Genomic DNA, 27,405 nt, shown 5'->3' with positions numbered 1-27,405 from the left:
GGAAGGAAGAGAAGGATAAGTTTCAAATCCTACTGAAACAGTTGTTGCATGTATATATGAATTTCATGAGAACAAGAAGTAAGGCATATGAGTGCTAGTGATACTGTGAAGGTTATGAAACATCTTGGAAATTTTGCAAACCTAGATTTTCATGAATATCTGGGGCAGATTTCTAGATTTTGTCAGTGAATTTCTGCCAGTGGAAAGTAGCTACTTGTAGATTCAAGTTAGTAACCAGTAACTGAATATGACTGTCCAGGTACAGTTCTAAAACTAAAGGTATCTTAGCATCTAGGTGCTTCCATTTATGCATCATCCCTGATATAAATGGATAGCTCTTCCTCTTTAATCATCATCTCCCATCATTTTCGCATTTGCACATTTCCCCAAAGCAATGGGATGTATCCTGTTAGAAGACAGACATTCATGTTTGAGCAATATAACTCTTTAGATGAAGCTCTTTGTTAAGAGGAGAGTTGAGTTTATCTGACTTAAACTGGTGACCATCTGGAAAAAAAACCCACAACACTTTATTGTACATAATTAGATTACTGAAGTCTGTGCAATGAAATGAATGAGTGATTTTTAAAAACTCTTACAAATGCTCTTCTCACGGTTTTTCTTATGAAATGACAATGCTTGTCATTCAGACCATTGGAAAATATTAGAGCGTGGACAGAGTGTCTGTTACAGTTTTGAAGACAAATACCTTGGGTTTCCACTTGGAAACTTAATTTTCTGACCAGTAATTGCATTGTTGCTTTTTTTCCCTCCTAGGGTCGGATACCTGTTAAATGGATGGCCATAGAGTCCCTATTTGATCATATCTATACAACACAAAGTGATGTGTAAGTGTAAATTGTTGCATTCTTTATGGTTTACGTACTTGTTTAAGGAGATGAGGGAGGAAGCGCAACAAGGTACACCGTAGCCAAAGGTGTTACTCTTACAGAGAGACATGAAGAACACAGCCTGGATAACACCACCAGCTGGCAGTGATACATAAAATTTTGGTGTTGAAGAAAAGATTATCAGAGGTACTTAGGTACATAATTCCTGTTGAAATTAGCCAGGGTTGGATCTGTTCATGTGACATGGTTGCCTTTGAATATATAGACACAAATTATTAGTCTTTGCTAAAGATAATGGTCGTACAAACTTCCCAATTCGTGTTCATCACATTGTCTGTAACGCTTCCTGGCAGATGAGGGATGGGGTGGGAAGAAGGGAAGGAAAATTTAATGCCTGGCCTCGCTCCTGTTGAAATCAATGACAAAACTCCAATTAATTTTAACGACAGCCAGCTCAGACCTTAGGGGAATAGTCCAGTTCCAGTGCCAAGATGCAAGTTCATTTGCATGATTAGGGAAACAGAGATCTTGAAGATGGATCTGCTCTTTCCCCACCTGTGATGATAAGGTGGCAAAGCTACCACAGCTAAGCTGTTTCGCATCTGATGGGCAAGGAGCCAGGCAGAGGAGTGTTTGTGTACATTTAACTCAATAGGATACTGTCATTTCTTTCTCTCTGGGATGATTGATGCGTGTGACTAGTCACCAGGCAGACACTGTAAATAAGTACTATGTATTTACGAGAAAAACCTCTAAGCGACTGCAAAAGCAGTAGTACTTATGCCTGATTTTCTGCTAGGTAGCATTTTAGCATTTGATACTTTCCAAGTTGCCCCTGAAAGAGGATCTGACTAAAGTAATGATTTCATTAAACTCAAATGGAGTAAAACATACCAATCTCAATGACATTTCACTTTAGGGGCAAACGCTTTGATAATAGCACTATGTGCAAGTAGGAACCTTTTGATTTGTACTTCTAAAATTATTTACATTTACTTTTTACACTTCTCTCTGCAGGTTGAGCAGTTTCAGTGAAATAAAATATTTTGCTTGCCTTGGAAATTCCTTACAAAATGAATTTCCAAAATATTTTCATTTACTTTGTTGCACTTTGAGTAAGACAAGAAAAAAGATTGGGGTAGTTCTCGGGAGAATGTCGCTTTTACTAAGGTTTGCCTACAAGTTTTTCTGCGTCTCTTTTTATCCTCCTGAGAGTATCCATTGTGCTGACCTGCTCCTCTACAATGACTTTTCACAGATAATTGTTAAAATTCTTTTAAAAACTTCTTAGCGTATTTTTAATTTCTTCATTTTCTGCAAAACAGATTTGCCACTATGGTTTGGGGCCAGAACAGATTGTTTTGTTATATAACTGCCTTTTCTTTGATTGTTGATTGATCTTCTGGATCCAACACCATTCCTCCCTGTTTGTTTTCCTGATGGGCTGCTATTAAGCCCAGGAGCCTGTCTCTTGTACATGTGACACAACTCCAGGCAGAGATTGCCCAGCTGGCGTCGAGCAAGCCCTGGACGGCACGCTGGGGGTGCGTAGCTTTACTGCTTCCCAGATCTGGATTAGTATCTCCGTGTAAAGCCATGCTGATTTACCGGCTTTCTTGGAGATGCATCAGGTATTTTTACCAGAGCACTGCACTGTGCTTTGTAGGTCCGCTTCAATACAACGGCATAAAAGGTCTAAATATCTGGCACGCTTACACAGTGCCTTTGACTCACTGGTGAGGTCACCTTCACTGTTCATGTCATTATACATGAAGTAATCTGAGTGGTGTATGGCAGCTCCTAATTTAGAACAGTACTGAGACACACATGGAGAACTGCAAAGCAAATCCTCTCCAGCACTAGGTTCCACGAATGCCGTTCCAACAGCAGCAAACTGATAAAGGAAGTACTTCTTTGCAGCATTTATTGTTATTTTAGGATAATTACACTCACTGAAAATATTACTTTATGAATATTCTTTGTTGGTTTTGGTGATGCAGTTATATTTTAGATGACCATATATATTAATGTACTCAACAACCATTCCAATATGCTCTTTTTTTTCTGATACTCCATGTTTTCTATTTTCCAGCCTCTTCCTTCTAAAGCCTTTCTGTGTAGTTAGTGGTTAGCAGTGCTTAATAGCAGTACCACTTGCCAGCGTTTACAAAATCCCTTTTTGCTTCAGAGGTTGATGACATCAGTGGAAAGCTAGCCTCCTGTCTTCCTCTTCACATATTTTTCTTTCCTGGCTTTTTCTGTTCACATTTTTATTCAGCAATAAACATAGCACAACGGGAATTTTTTCACCTCCCATTTCTCCTCCCATAGCAAATCATTTGTATAATGATTTGAAAGCATTGCAGCATTCTACAGCATTCTAGTCTAATATGCCCATTTACTAAACAACTTTAATTAAGAAATTATTCAACCGATCCCTCCTTTCACATTCTATAAATTCCTCTTAAGCAGAAGAGGAGGATTTTAAAAATAAAACCTGCCACGCTACGAAGTTTATTTGAATTAATCATGGACAGAATTGTAACCTGATGGCAGAGCATAATTGGCTTCAAAAAGGGTATGAGGACGTATATTAATAAAGTATATGAAAATGCTATAAATATTCATTAGCTTTCAAGAATGTGCAGAGTGATTAAAAATTAATTCAATGAATGGCATCAGGGACCAAAACGGCAGCATACCACTCAGGACTGCATGAGACTCACTTTGGCTTCTCTGCCTATTTTGTAAGTTTTATTGCTGGATTTTGGGGGTTTCAGTCGTTCTTTAACATGTGAGCAGCGCAGGTGGAATGTAGTCAGACAGGAGGTGAGGTTTGTGGCTAACATTTTGAGGTGGAATTTTCAAAGGGAATCAGATACTGCTGCTTGGTTTGGCATTAGGTGCGTAACACTTAGTAAAATCTTCTTAAAAGTGGAGTTTTCACAGAAATTGCCCAATGATGAGAGCACAAAAGCTAACATTTGTCATAAATTGTATGTATTTTGCTTCCAGATGCATCCCATTGAGTATCCCCTTTGAGTAAAACAGTGTTGGCTGGTTTGCTTCATTTTGATCATCTAAATTTTGGCAGTTCTGTCAGTTGAGCAGATTCGGAGTAATTTGTAGCTTCTTTGTGTCTCAAAAAAGCTTTCCACTAAGGAAGGAAAAACATTTTTGCTTCTCTTCTCCTGACCTTCCCTCCAAAAATGGACTAATTTAATCCATCTAAATATTTCCACCCCATTAAGCAAAGTCTTTTTGTTTGAGCTCGTTGAGAAAGTAGGTTAAAAAAGTCACCATTTCTGCTGTTTGTTTCAGAAAACAGTTTCTTCTGTCTTCCATTCTGTGTTAAACTATATTTTAGGCATTTGGCATTTCCAGAGTAAATTCTTTCCTCTTCTTCCATCAACTCTAAGACGAAAATTAAGTCTTGAATTGCTGAAATGGCCCAACAGATAAGGTGAAATCAAAGGTGTTGCTTATGATTGAAATAAACACATTCTGCATACAAAGACACACAACCTTTGCTGTCAAGACAGCAAACCAGTCCCTTGGTAACTGGTTGAACCAGGCTGTGTAAATTTAGACAATCCTTTCTGAATAGGAGGATAAGGGCTAATCAGAGAGGTCAGACTCTCTCTGTAGCCAAAGGAAGAAGAGAGGCACCTCCAGGAGCACTGTACAGAAGAGGAACAAGCCTTTGGGCTGGGCCACCATGGGAAGGACTTTCTCTTTCTGCTTTTCTGGATAAAAGAGGTGTATCCCTTATCTCTACTGTCTTGGTTGCTAATCTTTTTAGTGAATAGTATCTGGGAACAAGGATGGCCCTATATATGCATCTGTTCGGCCCCTCTGGCTCAGCAATGTCTTGAATTTGGTTGGGTTCTGAAAACACTAGGAAGAGATTTGTTGGGCACACTAAGGTCTTGAAACCTACCACTCTAAATAAAAGCTCATTTTGTCTTTTTCAGGTGGTCATTTGGGGTTTTGCTATGGGAGATTGTAACTTTGGGAGGCAACCCCTACCCAGGTATTGCTCCCGAAAGACTCTTTAATCTCCTAAAAACAGGCTATAGAATGGAGAGGCCAGAAAACTGCAGTGAAGAAATGTAAGTAGCTCTTGATCTGATTAGATTCAAAAAACATCTCTTGAATAAATATGTTTAAATAAATACCACATAAATACTATTCTGTATATCTCAGAGGTATAATCAAAGTTTGTAACGCTCAAAAGAATGTAATGAAATTAGTGAACAGTAAAGTGCAGGAAAAGAATTGGCAACAGAATGCTTGCAGCTACATCCGAAATATTTGTAGGATATCGAATAACACACTTGCCAAACAATTAGAAGTTTGAATATTAAAAGCTTTTGAGGGTGGGGGGAGGAGGAGAATTTCATAAAAAACAGTGGTTGCTGAAATATTCAAGAAAATGTTTCAGTACTTTTCATTGATAATTATTAGGTTAAGCAAGTTGGCCATGTCTGAGTTTCTTTTTTCTTATTCAAGCCACATCATGATTTTCTGACTGGTTTAGATTTTTTCTGTTTTACTCAGAAATTTTTCTGACAACCTTTGAGAGCCCACTTTAAGGACTATTTTTCTTAAATTGCATTCTCCCCTCAAGTAAGAGAGTGAGAGATCATGGATGAGGGAAAAAAATGCAGTGCTTTTCAATAGCTCGCTGTAGTCCTTGTAGCCAACTATCTCCATAATTAGAGCACTTTTGTGACTAGATTACTTAATCCTGAGAACACTTGAGCTAGCAAACTCACATGAACAGCGCAGGTTAGAGAGTTACACGTCCAGAACTTGGCCAATGTCTGTCTGAGACTCACTCAACTATAAAGCTTTTAATTCTGCTCCCTTTCATTTCCACGCTGTGTGCTATAGAAGGCAGTTAAAGACCAAATAAGAATAGTTATAATCAAAATAACAATAATAGAAGTAATCAAAAGAATGTTAGTTTGTGCAAGTAGTCTTAGGTTAGGCTTTACTTTGAAGAAAAGTTTACTGAAGCTTTTCAGAATTTAAACAAATGAAGAACAAAATTCTACTTTCTGATATAACATCAGAGTTTTTCAGATTGGGAGACGCACATCAGTGATGATATACAAGTTTATTCAAAGTCATATGCAAACAAAATCAGTTAGAAATCTGGTGTGCTGCCTACACATGAGGTGGTCCTTTGAGAAAGTGAAAATAACGAAAGAAACCTAAGACTACAGTCCTTTAAGGACAGCCAAGTGCAGCATCATTTAAACTCATAAAGACTCAGAAAAATGAAAGCCCGTTTTGTTAATGTCGGTTGTTGATTCAAGGGAATTTTACCAGAACACACAACAGAGATTGATGTACTCGCGGATGGCCTTTATACCACAGTTCAACTTCAGTGCTATAAATTATTTGAGCAGGAGCATGACCCACTTCTAATAATTTTTTTTTTTCACCTTGCATCGGGTCACAGGTACAACCTGATGTTGCGCTGTTGGAAGCAAGAACCCGATAAAAGACCAACATTTGCTGAGATCAGCAAGGAACTAGAGAAGATGATGGTGAAGAGTAGGGTAAGTGTGGGAAAGCATGAGTTTTGTGATCATCTGAGTTTGAATATACAAAAGTAATGATTTTTAAAATTTTTTTTATAAAAGGTAATTTACTTTTAATCAAATTTTGAAGCACTTAAATATCTAATTTCTTCCAAATGCATTCAGGTTTTTGAAAGCGGTGCTACTTTACATAGTGGCTTTGGTCACTTCAATCCTAAATGCAGATGCCTAAATGCAGATCTGTCTAGCTGCCTTAAATTAAAAAAAAAAAAGAAATTAGAAAAATTACTGTGAAAAGTTACTCCTAAATTGCACTCCTGAATAAATAACCCTAGGAAGCCTAGAACTAGTATTTCCTTGAATCTGATTTAGCAGCAGATGATGCTGCTAGCATCAGCAACAGAGCATGATAGCAACAGAGATACGAAAGCTATATGATTCCACCATTCTGAGTTACTTTTAAACTATTATAATTCCGTATAGACTTTATTTGAAAGAATGGATGCTGAGGTCTAAAATAAGTCCAAGTTGCATATATTTATAAAATGTATACGTACCTACTTGCACATAAACTTTTTGTTTTTTAATCTACTAGTTAGGGGAAGGGGACAGTTACAAATGAAAAACAGAGGAAATACGGCGACTGTTACCAGATTTGAGAATGTGATGGCATTTGCATTGGGTGCAGAAAAGACTAATAAACAAATGGGAACAATTTTATTCCGAATGTGAATGTAAAAATGAGTTCTAAATTAAAAATGGCAAAGTGAAAGGTCTAGACTGTACATTAAATCACTCTGACTCTTAAACCACTAACTTAGACCTGCTGGGAATCAGTATGCAGATGATCTGCATGTCCAGTGCCAGACTTGGCATACAGAGGTTGGCAAGTTTTCTGAAATTTTCATCATAATTAAAACCAAAGCAAATCCAAAATAGAGCTGGAGAAATTAGTAATTTTTCTTCTTGCCTTTCTGAATGAAAAATTCTGAAGATTTTTCAGCATATAAAACTGGGTAACTTTACCTCTTTAAAGTTTAATTTCAGTAAATTTCCAAAGGAAAAGCCATTTTGAAAGTAAAAAGTATGTTTTAGACTAGTTGAAAATGCTTCATATTTGGTTTTTTGCATCAAAGCAGTTCATCAGCGTAGATGAAAACCTACGAATTCTTATGGTTGACCTAAATATTTAGCTGCCGAACAGCAGCAGCAAAAGCTTTTTTTGGCAATATTTACACAGCTAATTTTATACATGCTTATGTAATAGTTTTTGTAAAATGATGAGAAGATCTGAGTACCTTCTCCTTTGAGCGCGCTTATGTATCTATATATTTCAGGCATACATATGTATCAGGCATAACAAAAATTGAAGGTCAAATAAATCAGTTAGCACAGCCCTTTAACTTCTTGGTTATTTTACTGAGGTGCAGAATTAAGGGAAGTATTAATATGTCTCTAGCACGTCTCGTGTTCTGGCAAATCAGATACTCCCCAAGATGCTATGGCGGCAGGCAGGGAGAGCCTCCTCAGGTGCCAGAGGTACTATCAAAGGACAAATGCCGTGGGGTCTGTAGTTGCTTGTTTTCAAGAAAGCAGATGCTTGTTTAGCCTTTATGTCTAAGCAGCAACACTGCCATGTAGGTTAACCCGGCTTTTTCTGTGTTCACTTCTTAGGACTACTTAGATCTTGCGGCTTCCACACCTTCTGATTCCTTACTTTATGATGATGGGCTCTCAGAAGAGGAGACACCACTCGTGGACTGTAATAATGCTCCCCTCCCTCGAACCCTCCCTTCCACATGGATTGAAAACAAACTCTATGGTAGAATTTCACATGCATTTACTAGATTCTAGCAACACAAAAAAAAAAAAATGATTTTTCTTCTGCACTGTTCTCAGACTCTGTAACCCCATTACAGTGTTTCTTGTCTGAATGAAGCCGATCAAAATTTGCTTGGAAGCTTCTTTTGGGTTTTTTTGTTTGTTTGTTTGTTTTTTCTTTTGGTAAACGTCAAAGTTTGCATCAGGATCATCCTTTAGTCATTTTGCAGCTGTGTTTAAAATAAACGTTTTTAAAAGGATGTGAAAATAAGTAAAATGACTAGATATCATACAGTAAAAGAAAAAAAAAAGATCAGGGAAGTATTCTCAGGGGAAATATAAAATGCTAATGAGTATCTAATTTAACTATCCTGTTGGGGGAGGCTAGGAACATTTAAAGTATGTTAGATTCTGCACCTCTAATTTAAGCAATAGACTTTTTTTTTTTTAAATACTGGTTTTTTTGCCATAGCTCAATGATAGGACCCATCTGCAACATTTTTCATTTGTCAAGATGGATTTCTAAATTTCAGCTGCTGTTAATGCATTCTGGATCCATGAGCTGAAATGTCTATTTAATGTATCATAGAATGAAACCAGAGTATTATATACAGAGGGTAGAAATACTGTATATAAGTATTATATACAAACTAAATCAACATGTGAAGTCCTTTGAAAATTGACTTAACAATGGGCATTTTGAAAATACACTCAGCTGTTTTCACGTCCTTTGATTTATTATGAAAAATGTCAGTACTAAGCCTTGATTGAATTATGTAGCAAGTGTTTTTAAAAAGAACATATGCTTTCATATTGTGATGGTGAGATGGACAGTAAAAATGGTTCTTGCCAAAACTCCTACATTTTGTCTCCTGATTAAATATTCTACATGGTTTTAGACATTTACTAACATCACAGATATTTTTTTCATTCTTCAAGCAGTATGACTTTTGAAAAGTTGGATCTTTTAACTTAAAAGTTGCCATTAAAACATGGCTTTGGTCTATTTTTTTTATCTATACCTTAGCTATCATTTTCTTTAATAGGTTCCCCCAACTCACGTTCGCTTTGGGGCACTTAGTGGCCAGATTGTTAAAAGAATGCAGTAACAGAAAAAGTTGCCACCGAGGTTGATGGCAGATGCCGAATGCTTAATAAGCAACAAAATCAGATTTCTGGTTTTGAAAATCTTGCCCCTGGTATGATTCTCTGCTTGTACAGCTGGATCAACATGGTGCTGAGCGCTCTGCTTCCATTTTGGTGTTCGCTTGTGCCTAAACTGAGCAGCAGTTACTGGACTCAATGCAAATAATTACATGCCTGAAATACACGTTTAAACGCTGAATCGAGACAAGAGTGCTCAGGACTGTGTTGGACTTTACTCAGTTGTGCTCCTGGGATTTCCTAAAATTAAGCAGGGAACGCTGGTGAGGGTGTGAGAGTGTCCCCAAAACCTCACTGAAGCCAAAGGAAAGGCGCCCATTTAAGTAAATGGAAATACTCTCAGTCATTGTAATGGACTTTGGATCCTGTCCCAAATAGGTTTATTAATTCTTGGAGCACTTCCTGTACAGCAAGAACTTCCTCTTGCAAAGCAATATATTGCTACGTGATTGTTAGAAAAGAAAATTATGGAAAGTTGGAGGCTCATCAGAAGAAAAATTACTAGTTTTTTATTATGCACATGTGCGTGCGCGCACACAATTTTTTATCAAGTAAGCACTTTATTTTTTCAGGGTTTTTGCCTACATCTGAATTTGTGCTTCAGGGATTTCAAAACATCATTTATATGAATTGATTTGGGACAAAATCCAGTGGACTGGCTTAAAATATTGAAGGGAGTTTTGCCAAGGGCCTTACTGTCTGCACATGAAGTTATGGTTCTTCAGTGCAGAAAAAATTATCTGTTTTCATTTTTAGGCATGTCATACCCGAACTGGCCTGAGGAGAGCCCCGTTCCACTCACAAGATTCGATGGCACTAACTCTGTGTTTTCAAGATATGCAAATGATAGTGTATATGCTAACTGGATGGTTTCACACTCAGCGGCAAAATTTATGGACAAGTTTGATAGCTAGAATTTTCTTTGTGAAAGGTAATGGATTCCTGAGGGGAACAGAGATGCAAAGAATGGAAAGTCCATTGGCTCGTTCTTTGTACAATCAACAACTAACTTTTAAATTGGCAAACCCTTTTATTGGTAGTTTCTAAAGTGTGTTGTTCATGCTGAAGACTATAATTGGTGATTTCCCCTTTCAGAAAACACGTCAAGCGGGATAAGAGTTGTAGTTCCAGTACTTCTTTCTAGATTGCCATTTTGCATATGGTTCCATTTGGCACCTTCTTACTGCAAATGGCCTCTCACTTCATTCTCGCTGGTTTTTAGACTAACCATCCTGTGTTACAGCTTTCTTGGATGGGAAAATGTACTTGAACTGCTACTTTATAGTGGCTGTTAGCGTACGACCACTTGATCTAAGTAGGAAGCACAAACAATATATGGAAGGGAGGGGGGAAATAGGCACCCAAGTTACTGAGCTGACTGTCAAATGACAAGTGTTACAATGATCTTGGCACTAACAAAGCCTGTATCTTGGGTTGGAAGCAAACATTAACTCAAGAGAGGACTTGAGATTCAAGATTTGAAGTCTTGTAAAATGTGTTGTCTTGTCTTAATGAGAAGAGAGTTTGTCTTATTAGTCTTAACTTCTCGTACCTTTAGCACAATGGAGATAAATTTGATACAAGATAAGCTGTATGGCAATCAAGAGTGTTCATCTGACACTATTTACTTTCCATCACCTACATCTTACTAATTTTAAAATGTACAACCTTGTACAATTGTAATTCCTCTTCTGAGTTCAAAATAGACTGTACAGCATTTTTAGATTGGATTCGAGTAAAGAGATTTTGTTTGCAGTCATGTTCAGTGGGTTGGAGTCCTCCTCTCAGCTCTGAATTGGATACACTGCCATGCACAGGACACTGCCATGACATAACTCCAAGTAAACCTACTACCTTGAAAGTCATGAGTAAACAACACTTGCACAGCAAAATTGGTCCAAAACTCTAGTGGTAATGAAACTATACAAGGAAGATCTCATCGGAATTTGTTAAGGTGAAATATAAAAATGTTGTGCTTACAACACTGACTTATATTTGGGAAAACGATCAGACTGTGGGTTGTGTTCTATGTGGAAGAGTAAATGATCAGCGCTACTTTTGTCTTTATTTGTAATCTAATATGGTTAAAGATAACTTTTTGTTTGCTACAAATGTTGGGACGTAAATCCCAAGTGACTCGTTGTTAGCGTTGTGACGGTTACTCTAAATAATCCAATTCTACCAAAGCTTGCTCCTGTCACTTACGATCCAGTTTAGCTGTTTTCAGATGTTGTTTTGTGTATCAACTTTATGTTTCCATTAAAGTCTGTGATTTCAGAAACAAGAGAGTCAGACTGCCAAAACCTGAACACAGATTTTCATTTTACAAAAAGTGGGATATGAAGCGCTGTGTTGGAATTTAAACACCTTCACTGTTGGATATCATATCTGATCCTGTCCTGGTTGTGGACGAGCACTAAACAGAATGACTTTTTCTTGGTACAAACATTTGCTGTGTTGTATAATGCTTATATGCAGTAAACAGATACAGCTATGTATACAGAAGGGGTTCAGTTGTGATATAATGGTGATCTGCACTGCCACGACACAACTGTCAGAGTGCATACTTTAAAATAAATGGCACTGAAAATTAAGCCCATTATATGGGCTTTTTTTTCCTATTGAGAGAACTATGAAAAAAGAAGAGAAAAATGGAACTTGCGGTAACTTCTTGCTTTTTCCAGTCCTTTTCCCATATTTTATGTCTGTAAATGGGAATTCTTTATTTGCCATGAGCAATCAAGGCATCAAGATTTTTGGTTTGGGTTTTTTTTTTAATTCTTCCTTAAACTAAGAAATTCTTTTCACCAGCTATCTTCAGCAACAATATTCAACTGGGAGATGTGAAGTACCCAGTTTCTAACCTGAAAAGCCCTGCGACAACGTTGCTGTGCAGTAGGTGAGTGAGATAGTAAGTGATGCTAAAATAACCAGTGGATGCAGAAAGTACTGTGTATTTTAGACTTCCAGTATGAGTCAATGTTGTTTCAGACATTAATTCCTGTGAAAAATTTCACTAACAGTTATTGTCACCTATGTTACCAGACATAGATTCTGCATATAAAATAAATAGACAGTTCATAATTATAGTTGCCATACACAACTACCTGCATTAAGTGCAGCTTAGTGACAAATTCTTAACAAGTGTTTCCTAATCCAACTAATTTTGACTCCCTTCCTGCTCATGAATGTTGGTAAGAAATAGATTATTACTTTCAAGTAATTGTTCATAATACGAAAGCTTCTTATGTCTTCTGGGTATGCTATTTTTGCAAATATTTCCCTTGAAGTGTTTCCTGTTTGTTCTGTGTTGCCATTAGTCAGGGTGGTGACAGTCTTGTTTCAGTGCCCCGTTAGAGAGTAAATGTACTTCCCACGTGGGAAAAAAGTGATACTGCAGATGATTATTTCCATCGGTGCCAGAAATACTTACGCACTTGGCTGCCCTCACGAAAGTGAATTCAAAGGGAACAAATGACTCACCAAAACGTACAGGTTGGAGGCAATAACTTTCTAAACCAAATCTGCTAGCCTTTTCTGAATATCCGCAGAGATGACACAGTTTACCTGGTCTGTGCTTTGAGTTGTGACAGAGGGGGGAAGGGTGAATCTCATGTATCCTTCCAGTCATTACAGCAGCACAAGGAAGTTACTGTAATATTAATTTCTACAAACTTTTCCAGAGGTATGATACTCAGAAAATCTACTGTGAGGTTGCAGTTTAGTCTGCAGACATAAGCCTGTTTCACAGAACACAAATTTTTTAAAAATCTTGTCCCATGAATATGAGGTACATAATATTTAAATCATGTGGTTTTATCTACAATTTGTCACGCAGAACGTGCACAAATCTCTATGGTATGCCCAACTGGACCTAAGTAATTCTCAAAAACGTACATTAAAAGCAAGTTTCTATTCCTTGATGTTTTATAATCAATCTTATATAAATAATACAAGCCTCAAAATTTGTCTAAAAAGGATCCTTCTACTGTAACTTTTGAAAGTTAAAAAAAAATTACTTATCATTTTGAAATGCTTTGTTTCAAAACTCAGCCCACTCCAGTGTCTCTCACTGCAGCTACAATGGTAAATTTATAACAAAATAGTAGAGACGGCGTTCAGCAGCACCAGGCAACGTTCCCCATAAACAAGGTGCAGTTTGTCTGTAGTGAGATGAACGGTTTGACTTTCTCAGCCTAAGCTATCCTTCTCAAAAAGAACCCTATGATTCCCTGAAGATGTATAGAAGTATATAAAATCTTAATAAGAAAACCTAAGCTTTTCAGGTCCACTGTATCTAACTTCCTACAATTTAAGTAGCTCCTCTGAGATTAGTGGGATCATCCATGAATAAATTACTAATAAACATTTGCAGTTTATTTGCTAGCACTTGGCTAGCAACAGTACAAAAGATAATATCAAAATATGGACAAAGTAGCAATAGCCCATGTCTATCCATCCCTAGCGCGATATTGTAACTTGTCTTTCTAGACGGAGTATTTAGAAGCAGGTACTAGACACTAGAAGACAGGTAAGCACAAATATGTCTCTAATGTATATCTAGAAGAGACAGTGAATTAAATATTTTTCAATATTTATCAATTTGTTCAGTAAAGATAAGTTGTTCATGTAAGCTGCATTTCGTATCTATTTCTCATTTTTAATTCTTCGGGACAGCAACCTGCCTCTTCTAGTTGTAATAGACAGATATATACTCTTAATGCATTTTGAGAAGGTGAATAGTTCCTCTTTTTTCATGGTGTATTTTTTTGTTTTATCTGGTTTTTATAAAGAGTTGCATAGTATCTCAGCACAACAAATTTCTTGATAAAAACATATTTTTTTGAGCTGTTACAAAAGTTCATTTTGCTGATAACGTTCTGAAATTAAGAAAAAAGGTTTTGCCTACCTGAGTACAGACGAGTTCACCTCCTCTTAAGCTCATCTGAAATAATTAGCTCCTTACTTCGGGCTAATAAGGTACATTTCATAAAAATGCAACTTCATCTCATCTGGAAGCTGTTTCACATGGATTACGGGCCAATCTGAAATGGTATGAACAATTTTAAGAGCATTGCAGTTATACTTTACATGTCAAGAAATAACTTTCCAAGTTTCTCTATTAGAAAAGAGAAGGAAAGAACTGAAATGAAATGTTGAAGGTAGTTAAAAAAAACAGTAACTTCTGAAGTCAATGACAATGTAATGATTATTGTCATTAGGTATGAGACTGAGAGTTTGATTCTATCTTTGCCAATATAAGCAAATGTGTACTAACAAATAAGATCACTGGTTTTAAGTGCATTTTTACCTTGCCATGAGAAAAGCATTCCATTTAATCATCTAAGCACAGAAGTTTGTAGACGTTCAAACCATTACACTGATAGCAAGTAATGTGCATATTTTGAATAAATAGTGATGTTTGCAGTAGGTGTTTCTGTTTGTTTTGGCTTTTTTTTTTATTGGCTCCCGAATATAAAAATGGATTGGGTTTTCCTAAGACGCTCAGCTTTGACCTAGGTCACCTCCCATTATGGCCCTGATAAACCTCTACTGATTTTAATGAAGAGAAAGTATATCCAGTAGGCAAATCTTGACTCAAAATTTCAATATAAAAAGATGCTTATTTTATCACAATATTGATGTAGTGGAAGGAACCACTATTTGCATGGTCAGAACTACCGAATATGTCTGCGCATAGATACAGTGCTTTAAAATGTGAGTAGGGTGTGAAGGTAAAAGCAGTCCCTGTTCCTGCCTAGTCTGCAGTTAAGGGGTAGGTCCAGTCAGCCCGGTACCTGCAGAAGTCCCATGGGGAAGTTAGGTTTGCCCAGCATTTTGTGTAAGTTTCCTCTTGTATTTACAAGATGACATGCAAATAAAACATAAAGTTACACACTTGAGGGGGAAAAGCTTCATTTTCTCACGCTCTCTGCAAGAGATTGTTATTAACAGAACCAGATATTATGATTATTTCTTAACTTCAGAAATGTGTTGGCATGTCCCAAAAGAGAAACAGAGGTCCCCTGCTGGAAAGTATGTCCATTGTAGCGGGACTAGGTTTTTAGGTATTTCATAATCTCTTCTAACTGGAGGACAGAAAAGAATGTAAGCCAACACATCTAGGGCCTTAGTTTTAGAATTATGTTTGCAAAATAATTTATTATTGAATACTGCAGGGACACAAGATTTCAATCTTTTGCAACACTGGTGCCAAAAAGTGGTTGTGGAGTTACTACATGCCACACTAGCACTACATCTGTTGGACTAGGAGCCAACAGATGACTGCAAAGAGCAGATGTGTGGCCTCTTTCTTCTCTGCTGTCACCCTGCTATTCCCTTACTCCCTGTTTGATCTGATCTGGCTAGGGACACAGATTTCCCCACAGGAGACTCTGCCATATGCCGAAGTCTGCAGGGACAGAAGGATTTGAGACGGTGACGAGATGGGGCTCCTTCTTCTATTCATACTCTGCAGGATGGAGTTCCTGACATTCTCAGTCTTGAAGCTTGTGAGCAGACAGAATAGGCAGAAGACAAATGTCCCGTGTCCCAGGCACAGGCCGTGCAGAAGGTATCATGTGAGGGCTCGCAGGGAGGCTCACTGAGAAGTGCAATGTAAAAAACCCTGCAATGTAAAAAAAGCAATCTGAAATTAAGGAACAGAGGTTCACTTCAAAGGTAGAGTCCTGATCTGAACTGAGACGTTAACGTATGAGTACCCTCTGACGTTAGGAGAGGATTGGTACCTAATACACATAGCGTGGTTTGTGACTGCGTATGTCCAGAGCTCTGAGGTTGTTATGAAAAGAGAAAGTTATCCTTACATAGAGTCATAGAATCACAGAATCATTTAGGTTGAAAAAGACCTTTAAGATCATCCTGTGGGGCTGTAGCTGAAATATCTCCTCCCACAGAAAGCTGTAGCTGTTAAAACCCCTTGGCACGTCTAACACTGGGTTCTCACTGTTAACCAATCTGTTTACACAGTTCTCTCTAAACGTGTAATTGTCACTAGCCAAAAACGTTTGGATTTTTATTTCAACAAATTCCCAGCAACAAAAGGAAGGCTTAGAGATGCCAAAATTAACCTTCTGCATCTTTAGGGGCTTCAGAGATGCGAAACAGATCCGGTCTGTGTTCAGACGCAAACGAAGCAAGTTTGGTTGGAGCACAAATGCATTTCCCCAAGTTTCTGCCTTATGCTGGTACACAGCTCATTTAGAACAACTCAAGAAACTTTGGATTGCCCAACTTGAATTTTTTTAGCCCGTGATACAGCCACAGATTTTAATCCCTGTAGAAACTCAGCCTAGATCTGGCTATCAATCAAACATTGCAGTTTCCAGCCTGATTTTTCTGCATTCCACAGGTCACGTAAGTAGTTGTTTAAAGCCCTTATATAATTTTTCAGCCATTCTGGGCTTTCCCTCCTGATATGATCGTAGTTGAAAGGGTTTGATGTGAGCACTGATTTTCATTTGCAACATGTGCCATTTTCATAGCTCCCTGCCAATGCAATTTCCTGTCTGAATTTACTATGCCTAAGGATGGAAGTATTTTAAATTTTTTAATAAAACTAAATCAAATGAATCTGTACTTATAAGCATTTGGTTTGCTAAGAATCTTCCTTGCCTATATTTAGCAAAATTTTAAAGTTATTTTTGGGAAAAAATAACAATTCCGCTTCCTCTTCTTTCAGATTTTTTTGAAGCAGCAAGCTACAGCCCAATGCAAATCACTAAAACAGTAGGATACACCGATCCTACCTATTTACCAAATTGCTGCCAATAACAAGAATAGTCCCTGTTTATTCAAGAGTATTTCACAAAAATTCTAAAAGAACAAGGAAGAGATTTGGAGTACCTTCTTTAGAACCTTACGTCTGTTGGGGAGGAAAATTGCAGAAGGGTGGAATCCCAAGGAAGCAGAGGCTGATATGAGAGACGAGGATGCTGCTCAAAAGGGCTGCTCTTCTCCCTGGAGAAAATTGGTAATGGGTTCATCTTCTTAGGGTGACTGAAAAGTTTGGAAGAGCATTGTAGTGTGAGATGCAGAAAAAGCCCATGGAGATAAATACCAGCTTTAAAGGATATTTTTTTTTAAATGTGTATGCAGCTTCAAGAGTGCTGCAGCAAGAAGCCAACGGAGTTCACTCTTCTCCAAGACAGTTTTTGTCCAGTGAGGACTGTCAGTGATTGATTTGACAGCAGAAGACAAGAATGATTCTTACTGCTACAGGGTATAAATCATTGAGAGAGATTTTTAGCCTTGAGTCAGGAAATCATTCAAACACTTACTTAACCGGTTTTCCCGTGCAGAGAGGCTTTCTGAACTGTGGCCTGGTCCAGACATGGCAAATAGAAAGGCAGTTAAGTTTATGCTGATTACAACGATTTTGATTTTAAAACGTTACAGTTGCAAAGCTCACACAGTGTTGCTCTTCCAGGATCATTTGTTAAAATGAACTGTTACAAGTTGTTAAATACTGAGCAGAAACAGATGATGTGGCGTTTTGTAAAAACACTATTGAGGATATTTTAATTTATACTGAAAGACATCACCATTTTTACATGCACAAAGATAAAGTACGCAATCAAATTAGGTTGCAACAAGCTGTCACCAGAGACAACTTTTTAACCAAACAGGAATAATGTTATTGAATCATTTTGACTTGCTTAACTGAGTCTCCATTATGGTTTATTAACATTACAAAATGTCAAATGAATGTTTTGAAAAGCTAGGCCTTAAACTACAGATTACTTATACTATTACTTGTAATTACTTATATAACCATTTTTTACAATAGCACAAATGGTTGCTTGTCTAGCACAAAGAACAGGTAACTGACATTCTTGAAGTTTAAATTAAAAAGACAATAAAAATGGAATAAAAATGTCATTTATAACCGTTCAATTCCATCTAGTAAATACTTCTGAACCTGATATTCCTTAATTTAAATGGGGCGCAGGCTGCCTGATCAGGTCTTTGTCATTCTAGTTCTAAAAATAGGAGCAGGAAAGGAGAAGCAGGAACAAATTTTCCTTGCTTTTGAGGAGAAGTGGGAACAAATTCAAGTGAATTGCAAGGCGTCTTGCTGTTCAGCTGTCCTGTGATTGCATTTCTAATGTAAAATCTTGCTTTGAATTAATTTGATTTGGAGCTCCATTTTACCAACAGATGTGAGCCATTGCAAGATTCTTATTAGGAAAGCTTTTTCTTAACAAAGATAAAACAATTGTTACAAGTAAAAAATTAGAGGAGCATTATGAGACCGTTAGATAGGTAGCACAGTGATGTTTGATCCTGACTTTGCAAATCAGTTCATCTTTATCAATTAGTTTTATAATGATAACAGTGAAGTCTCAACAGCATGCTTTAACACGTTTCTCAAAATCAGCTGCTGTTTTTATGCACCACAGAAAGAGATGCCGATTTCCATGAAAACTAAACACAGCATTTTCAACTGCTCAGTTGAGGTATGGTATTTCTTTCTGGTTGTCCACTGGTATTCTGTGGTACCCAGGCGTGTTCCCTCTTGACAAAGGAACAGCGTACATCCTTACATCCTACCCCCCTTTAGCCCTGTCTTACGCTGTTTCAACACTGCGACAATTTTTCAGTCCTTGATAGTAAAGTACTACTAATGAAATCAAAGTCATAATGTGATTTTATTGTTATTTCCATGTCATTTTATGGAAGGAATAGTTTAAAATATGTAAAACATTGCACTTAAAAGCATTTTAGTGATGTATTTGCAACAGGAAGTGATCCCAAAAACAAAATAAACAATTTATTTTATAAACTAACTGACTGGAGTTTGGACTTAAAGGAAGGGAGACTTTTTTGAGCTATTACAGACAAGCCTGTAGCTAACGCTACAGACGTTAAACCCTAAAACTGGAGTGGAGAACAAGGATATTGTCAAAAATAGGCCAACATGGTATAGGCAATGGACACATGCAAAGTTTGTCTCTGGTCCTGTGTGTTGTACAAAGAAATGAACAACGGTTTTGTACTAAGTGTTTGCTTAACTCATCAGCAGGGGTGATCATCTCTACATGGTACCTCTCCATGGTTTGGACTGCCGGACAGGCCCAGTGGGCACAACAGATTATGCACTAAGGCCTATTAAATACTGATACACTGAATATTTTGTATAAAACATGAAGAATCTGAGATTACGGAAGTCCAAATATTTCCCTCTATAAAGATACTGTATTTAATGTAGATATTTATCTGCATAACTTGAGTTTTGGGGCATGAGGTTTTCAAGTACAAAAAGGAACACAACCAGATAACCAACCAAAAGACCTTGACAATTTATACTGTTATCTTCTCAGACAAGGAGTGGTCATGAAAGATTGTCTGGCTCAAATCTCATATATGGAATGATCTAACTTATTTCTCTTTCTGCATCCTAGACAGTGGAATCTACAGTTTAAAAAGTGACTTAATAGGACTGATTTTAAATACATTACTTTATAGTTATAACAGGTTACTGTTCTGCAATACTGGAGAAAGAAAAAAAAAAAGCAGGAATGTGTCATTTTTGATATGTTTTACATAATATTGAGTTCTCTAGTCAAAGTTCTCCTAATTTGTTTTCCATTCCACGTACAGAATACAGATACTTGGACTTTTTCAGAGCTGCTTTATAGTCAATATATTTGTGACAAAATTGACTTCTCTTTTTAGAAAAATGCCTAAAGCACTTCTTGGTGTCAGTAGACAGAAGCTATACAGTAAAGGTGTCTTGGAATAGTCAGAAATAAACCAATATGGAGTTCCAGCACTACATGGGTGGATTACTTTCCATACGTGTTGTTACTGGTTAGTCTGATGTGATACCCTGGTGCAGTTGCAAGTGAGCGCTGGAGCCCTGGGCACACGACCCGTTGTGCCTGCCAGAAAAAATAAGGCCATGTGGCCAGGAGAAATGATGAGGTACCGCTGCAGAATATTGCCTGCTGCTCTCGGCTCTGCTGCCTGCTCCAGCCTGGGCACTGAACGCAGCTCCCCATCTGCCTTCCCCTTCCTCTGCACCACAAACCGAAGCGACGCCCGCCCTTCTTGCGCACTAGTGTTTCTGGGATCCATTTGCTGCCATCAAAGAGCTCAGCAAACGCTTGTTGCTAACAGCGACTATATATCGATTTCAAAACGAAAAAGTTATTTTAAGAGACTATATTGGAACAATTTTGGTATATCCTTCCATACCTTTTTCTAGAGGCCAATACCATTGATAAAGTTAAACTAAATTATCACTATTCAAAGAAAAAAAATGAGTGGACTATAATAAGCATTTTTGTTACTAGAAGAAAGCTTTTTCAAATAGTAGATAAAATTTTATCTTATTTACATTCACTTACAGCTGTGATTGTATTGATTACCTTATCCAGTAAGGAATGTCTTCTATTTTCATGAATGAGTATAAAAATTAGTGAGTCTGCTTTAACGTATGAAAGGACTCTCTATAAATTTGAAGTCGGTTGATACTGTGGTTGTTACAGTCTGTACAGACTGTTTTCTAACCGGAATTTCTGAAAGGAAGTAATTTAGCAACTGCGATCTCAAAACAGCAGGAAAAAACAATCTATAGCAGTTCATTTCTCAAACATTTTACAAATTATATGCTTCTAGGTCCAAAATTGAGTACGTTATAATACCAAAGAATTAGTATTTATTTGATACCAAACCACTACATAAATAAACGCAATCCTTCAACACTCAAAGACGTAGAGGCCAAAGGTCTAAGCGTTGCCAAAATAACAATGTCGCTACAATGCAAAATAAAGGGACCAGTAACAATAAGTATAGGAAGATCACTGCATGGTGGGCTTGCTCCGGTGTGTTGGTACAAAGTGAGTTTACATACGCACCATCTCTCCTGAACCTATCATAAGTCAAGAGGTTATTTCAGCCTCTAAAGTAGTGGAGTAAAATACCCCGACCTTCCAGGCACCTTTAATACTCATTGTAGATGCCCCACGATAACAATTAAGGTAAAACGATTAAAAAGGTACCACACAAAGTCAGCCCTAGGTCAGCCTTTCGGTGACCCGGCTGATGCTCACGCTCCAGCGTCGTCAGCAGAAGCCGAGGCCGAGGTCAGCATTTCCCAGGCCAGACATAAGTTAATTGTACTGTAGCGTGCCACTGCTCCTACGACCCCTTATTTCATAGCCCACAGCAACAAGATGTATTTGGACAGGACCACCGACAAAGTATTATGGAATATAATTTAGAATAAAAGCTCAAAATTTAGAATAAAAGCTTAAAGAAAATATAAATCAAGACAAGATGATTAAAATACTGTAGGATGGTTTATTTCAGGCTATTGCAAATTCTTTATACTTTTGGTTGCGTTGTTCAATATCTGTTACAAATAACTCGCAACAATTAAAACAAGGATAAAGAAAGCAGCTTTCACATGGGATGGTGTTGGAATTGTGCCATCGGTAAGGCTGAGCTGTGGTATTTGACAAAAAGCCCTGTGTCAAGGCAAACTAATGACTATTGTTTGGCAATTAAAGCTCTGAATTTTCAGGCAAAATAACAGACCATTTTTCTTATTCCACATACACATTTCATTTCAGCTCGAGAGGATAAGAGAACAAAAATACCCACTGTTGAAGGATTGCTTTTTTTTTCCTTTGGTCTCATTTACATTACTCCTTCACTTTGGCTTCATGTTCTCAGATCAGCTCCTCTCTCTTTTTTCTATTGTTTCTTCCCCTCCAGCCCACACATACACTTTAAAAAAAAAAAAAGGGCAAGAAAAAAAAAAGAAAAGAAAAAACCCCAAAACCACTAAAGGCTGGAGTTAATGCTGTTCTGGAAAACTCTTTCGAATCAGCTGTTGCCAGTCACTTCCTTTCTCCTAGCTGTACCAATTTAAGAACAGCCTTTACCAAAGTTTTGCAAAGCATTTTTAAAGTCCGTCTCTAAAATAATCATCCTATCATAATATTTTAATAAAATTCAAAGCTGTGTCACCTATATATATATACACACACTTAACTGCTTTTGGATGCTAGGAGGTCTGCAAATACCTCTCAAAGGAGAATCCCCAGGCTGAAATGAATTGTGTCTTAAAACACAGACGTTAGCTAAATGTTTTATTGCCTGCTTTATTCACAAACGACCCAGGAATTCCTCTGTAAGACTAACACCAAATAGGAACTACAACATTTGTCAGCATAAATATAGGTCTGAGTTAAGAAGGAATGTCTAATCTGGGAATAGCTCATTCTGACAGAAGAGTCAGGAAGTTATACACAACATTACTGCAAAAACATTGTTTTTCCTGTCCTGGTAGACCTCTTATACAAAGGCAACTATGAATACCCAAGTTGTTATTACTAGAGTTTAAGAAACCTATTCTTCTTTCCTTCTCTTAATCTGAAGAAAAAAATAAATCTTTCTGGAAGTGAAGGATCTCTGGTAAATAGAGGAAACTGGTGCTTAAAGAAAAAGAAAAAGCATTCTGTGTACAGTCTGTAAGGCACTGTAGAGATCTCCCCACACAGTGGCAATGAGCTCTTGTGCAGAAAAGAGGGACCTGGGAAGCCTGAAGGACGATATTCAGAGACTGGTTGCTCTCTACAGACCAAACAGTGGGTGTCAGAGTTTGTTTGAGATCTACATTTTAGCATTAGTAAATGAAATCAGTAATTTCAGTTAATTCCATTCTGTTATCTTCTTGTACTTCCAAATAATTTTATGTCTACAGAACACTGCAGTCTCCGCTATCAGTAAAATAACACGGGCGTCTAGTAAACACCTACCCATTTACCACAGCACAGAAGACAAGCAGGAGCTCAGGGGTACTCTGTAAGTCATCTGTGATGCACAACACTGAAACTTCGCACAAGGTCAGGTTTAAAATAGCAGTGTATTTACATACTGGTTTAAAAAAAGAATGAACCCACATTTACCTACTTTCAGGAGTGCATACATGAAAATCTAAAACTTTCCAGTAACTCTCCGTGAGCGTCTTCAAATATATTTTTGATGGATACCTAACTCTTATGATCCAGCCTCATGAAAAGCTTCAAAGGACGGGATAGTGCCCGCATGGACGGCTGGTCACACCAGCCAAGTGTGCTTTTCCTGTTCATGGGCCAGCACAGCAAAGCAGAGCCTGACTGCGGAGTAGTACGAGGGTTCCCAGTCCATAGGGAAAAACCTTGTCTATTTAAAATCACTGTTTATTTGAGGTATTCCCTGGAAAGACCTTTGTTCTCTGAGGGCTTGAAATCTAGACTGAACAGACCAGGCCCTTGGGCACCCAGCCCCCTCCCAGGCTGTGCGGTGAAGCTATTTGTGAATGAACGGGTTTCCATCTGCCTGAAGACAAAGGGCTGCTCTGTGCTGAGTGGGGTGCGGACCTCGAAAGAGCAATAACGTGACAGAGGAGATGGCCTCTGCTGCCGAAACCACTGGGGGGTCCGCTCTGTAAAGCACTTAGTGCCTACCTTTTAGGCAGGTGGGTGGTCACGGGCAAATCAGCAGAGTGCTGTCAAGTGGGGGGTGCAGGTTTTTACAGAATAAGCCTTTACTTGCTTTTGCATGCGTGTAACTCCATTTTTGATGGGCAGGGCCAGAAACATTTGATAAATAGTTATGAAAGACCATTAATACCTCACCCGCTTCCTAAGCTGTTGTTAATCTTACCCTTTTAAGCTGTTAAAGGCCACCCCTCATGCACATGGCTGAAAAGTGCATGAGATACTAAGCCTGGCTTCCTTTCAAGTCAAGCCCTGCTGAAAAATAAAATAAAATTAAATTAAAAACTAATGAAATATTCTTCTGGAAATACAGAACTGTACATAAATATTTGGGTAAGAAGAAAATAATTATCACTAAATTCCGCTTGTTGTACACCCTGCATCTCCAGCATAAGGGCTACATCACAATTCTACAGTTTTGTTAACATTTGAAAAAATGGCCTCACTGCGCTGCTGCTAGACCTCTGCTAGCTGGCCATCTCCACGGCTGGCACAGCAGCGGCTGCTCTCTGCACTTGTGTAGTGCTGTGGTTGTACCCAGAGAATCAGAGTCATAGAACAGTTTGGGTTGGGAGGGACCCTGAAAGGCCATCTAGTCCGACCCCCTGCAATGGCCAGGGACATCTTCCACTAGATCAGTTTGCTCAGAGCCCCGTCCAACCTGGCCTCGAATGTTTCCCGGGATGGGGCATCTACCACCTCTGGGCAACATGTGACAGTGTTTCACCACCCTCATTGTAAAAAATGTTTTCCTTCTATCTAGTCTAAATCTATGTTCTTTTAGTTTAAAGCCATTACCCCTTGTCCTATCGCAATAGGCCCTGCTGAAACATTTGTCCCCAGCTTTCCTGTAGGCCCCCTTCAGGTATTGAAAGGCCGCAACAAGGTCTCCCCCGAGCCTTCTTTCTCCAGGCTGAACAACCCCATCTCTCTCAGCCTGTCCTCACAGCAGAGGTGCTCCAGCCCTCTCATCATCTTTGTGTCCCTCCTCTGGACCCGTTCCAACAGGTCCACGTCTTTCCTGTGCTGAGGGCCCCAGAGCTGGACGCAGTGCTCCAGGTGGGGTCTCCCCAGAGCGGAGCAGAGGGGCAGAATCCCCTCCCTCGCCCTGCCGGCCACGCTGCTTTTGATGCAGCCCAGGATGCGGTTGGTTTTCTGGGCTGCGAGCGCACATCGCTGGCTCACGTCCAGCTTCTCACCCACCAACGCCCCCCAGCCCTTCTCGTCCGGGCTGCTCTCGATCCCTTCTCCCCCAGCCCGCACCGATGCCGGGGGCTGCCCAGCTGCAGGACCCGGCACAGGAGGACGCTGCGCCCCAGGGTTACGCACACCTGCCGGGCCCGAGCAGCGCCACAGGCCGAGCGCGGCGGGCCCACAGCCCCTCAGGGCGAGCAGGGCCCACCCGCGGGATGCCGGGCGGAGAGGCCCCGGGCGCGCCAGGCCTCAGGGCGCGCGGAGGGAGGCGGGGTGCGAGGTGCTGGAGGCCGCGGGGCCCCGCCGGCCCCCCCGGGGGCTGCCACACGTGCGGCGGAGGCGGGGGGGCGGTAGCGGAGGCCGGTCCCGCCCCGGAGGCGGTGGGGGGCGGCCGGTGCCGTCCCCTTTAAGGGCGGTGGCGGCGGCGGTAGGGGCCCGCCCGCTCGTTTCGCAGCGCACAGGAAGTGGGGCCGCGGCTCGGTGGTGGGGCCCGCCCGGTGAGTACGGCCGCGCCGCGCCCCTCCGGCCCTCCCGCTCCCCTCCCCGGCCCGCGGCGCGCCTCGCCCGCCGCCTCCTTCCCTCACCCGGCCGTGGCGGCGCCGCCGCCTCATCCCTGCCGCCGGGCGAAGCGGCTCCGGGAGCCGGCGGGCAGCGGCATCGCGGCGGGTCCGTCCCCGGCTGCCGGCCGGGAGCGGGTCGGGCCGCGCTGAGCGTTGCGGGGCCGGGGGCGGCCCGCGGCGTGGAGGGGGGGTGCCGTGCGGCGTTGCCGGGGGATAAGCGGATGGGATCGCTAATCTGAGCTGCTCCTAATCGTCCTCGTGGCGGGGGCCCCGCAAACCTAATTGTTTTGGTTTGGGGTTTTGTTTTGTTTTTTGTTTTTTTTATCTTGGCGCTATCTCCACAATAAAATTGATCGCTGTTCCCGCTGGCGGCTGCGTTTCCATTGTGTTGGGTGGCCTGGGAAGGCGGTGGAGGTGCGTGTTTGGGGGCGCGGCGGGGCCGCGTCTCCCCGCAGGAGGCACCGCCGCTGCTCCCCCCGCTCCCGCCTCCCCCTCCGTCGTGTCGCGACCGGCGATAGCGGGCCGGGACGGGCCGCCTGTCACCTCCCTCTGCGCGGCGCGGGCTGGCCGGCGCTGGCAGCCCAAATAGCGCAAACCGCCAGAAAGCCCAGTTCTGCCACCAACTCCCCCAGAAAACAGAGGAAAGGATGATTAGAGGGCACTTAATTCTTTTCAGGGGGCTATTTAGGCGAGTGGCCTACGTCTGCTGCGCTTTGTCAGCCGGGCTCCTGCTCAGTCAATTCCGTGCTGTCCTGAACTGTGACAGTCGGAACGTTTTGGTGGTGAGCATCAAAAGTAAAATTGTGTCATTGTTAGCAGTCCTGGAAACCACCAGTCCTGAAAACTAACTCGTGTATAGGAGGAATACCAAAGCAGAAACGGGGGGAGGGGGGTTGCAATTTACAAGGCCGTTTTTAAAGCTGAGTATATAAAAACTTAATACTAGGTGTTTTCAGTGAAGTATAACACAGATCTGCTTAATGAACGTTTACTTTATTCTGTGGTTTTGTAGTTTGTTTGTGTTTTCTTTCCACCTCTTCACCATCCCTCTATCAGGCGGAAATTGAGACACCGATCTCTTCTTGCTAAGCTTGTAGATGATGGATGAAGACACTAAGTGTCTTCTATTGCTCTGATGGGTAACACAGAAGAGCTGCTAAAAGGAGTGAGGCTGTTTTAACACAGAGTGAATATCCCTCAAGCTTAAGGTCATACAGTAAAAATTCTCTTTTTTTTTTTTGCTGTAAGTGCTGGGGCCCGCAAGTAAGACAGTTTCTTCTTTTCCAGCATGCACTAGCTGAAAGTTCCTATCCTGCTTCAGTGTGTTTAAAGGAAACTTCTGGCTTCCCTTTATTTATTAGCCTAAATAGTGAGTCCCCAAACGCTGTTAGAGACAGTGGCTTGGAAGTATTCCCAGTAGCTGTCAATGGAGGTAGATGTGTTTTGCGGATGGGGTGTTAGCTGTGGGCATCAATTATACCCTGAGGCTTTTATGGGAGACTCTTGCCAGTAAGTCCTTATCGTAAGGATCGGGACACCCACACTGAATGTTGCTACAGCACAGCACCACTGTCCTAAACCATCAGTAAGCTGATAATGGAAGGAAGAACAATGATTTTGAAGTACAGGACTGTACGGCACAAATAGAAATTGTTTAGCTTGTCTGTTCCTGGAGGAAACTCATGAAATCTTCAGTGTGATTAGGATCAGTTGATCGTGAATAGTTCTTTCCCTTCTTGGTCCCATGACT

The 27,405-nt window shown here is 40.1% G+C and overlaps 2 protein-coding genes across 2 annotated transcripts in view; both read left to right on the top strand.

Annotated features, from left to right (window-relative positions):
- Nucleotides 1-11,666, top strand: part of RET (ret proto-oncogene) — an 85,073-nt gene extending 73,407 nt beyond the window's left edge. The window contains exons 16-20 of the mRNA XM_074590388.1: nt 778-848; nt 4,826-4,963; nt 6,322-6,421; nt 8,078-8,225; nt 10,145-11,666. Of these exons, the coding sequence (XP_074446489.1) occupies nt 778-848; nt 4,826-4,963; nt 6,322-6,421; nt 8,078-8,225; nt 10,145-10,302 (615 nt within the window). The 3' untranslated portion in view covers nt 10,303-11,666. The remainder of the gene's footprint in view (nt 1-777; nt 849-4,825; nt 4,964-6,321; nt 6,422-8,077; nt 8,226-10,144) is intronic.
- A 13,800-nt stretch (nt 11,667-25,466) lies between these two features.
- CSGALNACT2 (chondroitin sulfate N-acetylgalactosaminyltransferase 2) overlaps nt 25,467-27,405 on the top strand; it is a 34,665-nt gene continuing 32,726 nt past the window's right edge. Inside the window, exon 1 of the mRNA XM_074590389.1 lies at nt 25,467-25,592. The gene's annotated coding sequence lies outside the window, so the exon portion shown is untranslated. The remainder of the gene's footprint in view (nt 25,593-27,405) is intronic.

Source organism: Larus michahellis, chromosome 6, assembly GCF_964199755.1.
Source record: "Larus michahellis chromosome 6, bLarMic1.1, whole genome shotgun sequence".
In the NCBI taxonomy this organism is placed as follows: domain Eukaryota; kingdom Metazoa; phylum Chordata; class Aves; order Charadriiformes; family Laridae; genus Larus; species Larus michahellis.
The sequence above is the reverse complement of the archived record's forward strand: the minus strand, read 5'-3'. Positions and strand labels throughout refer to the sequence as shown.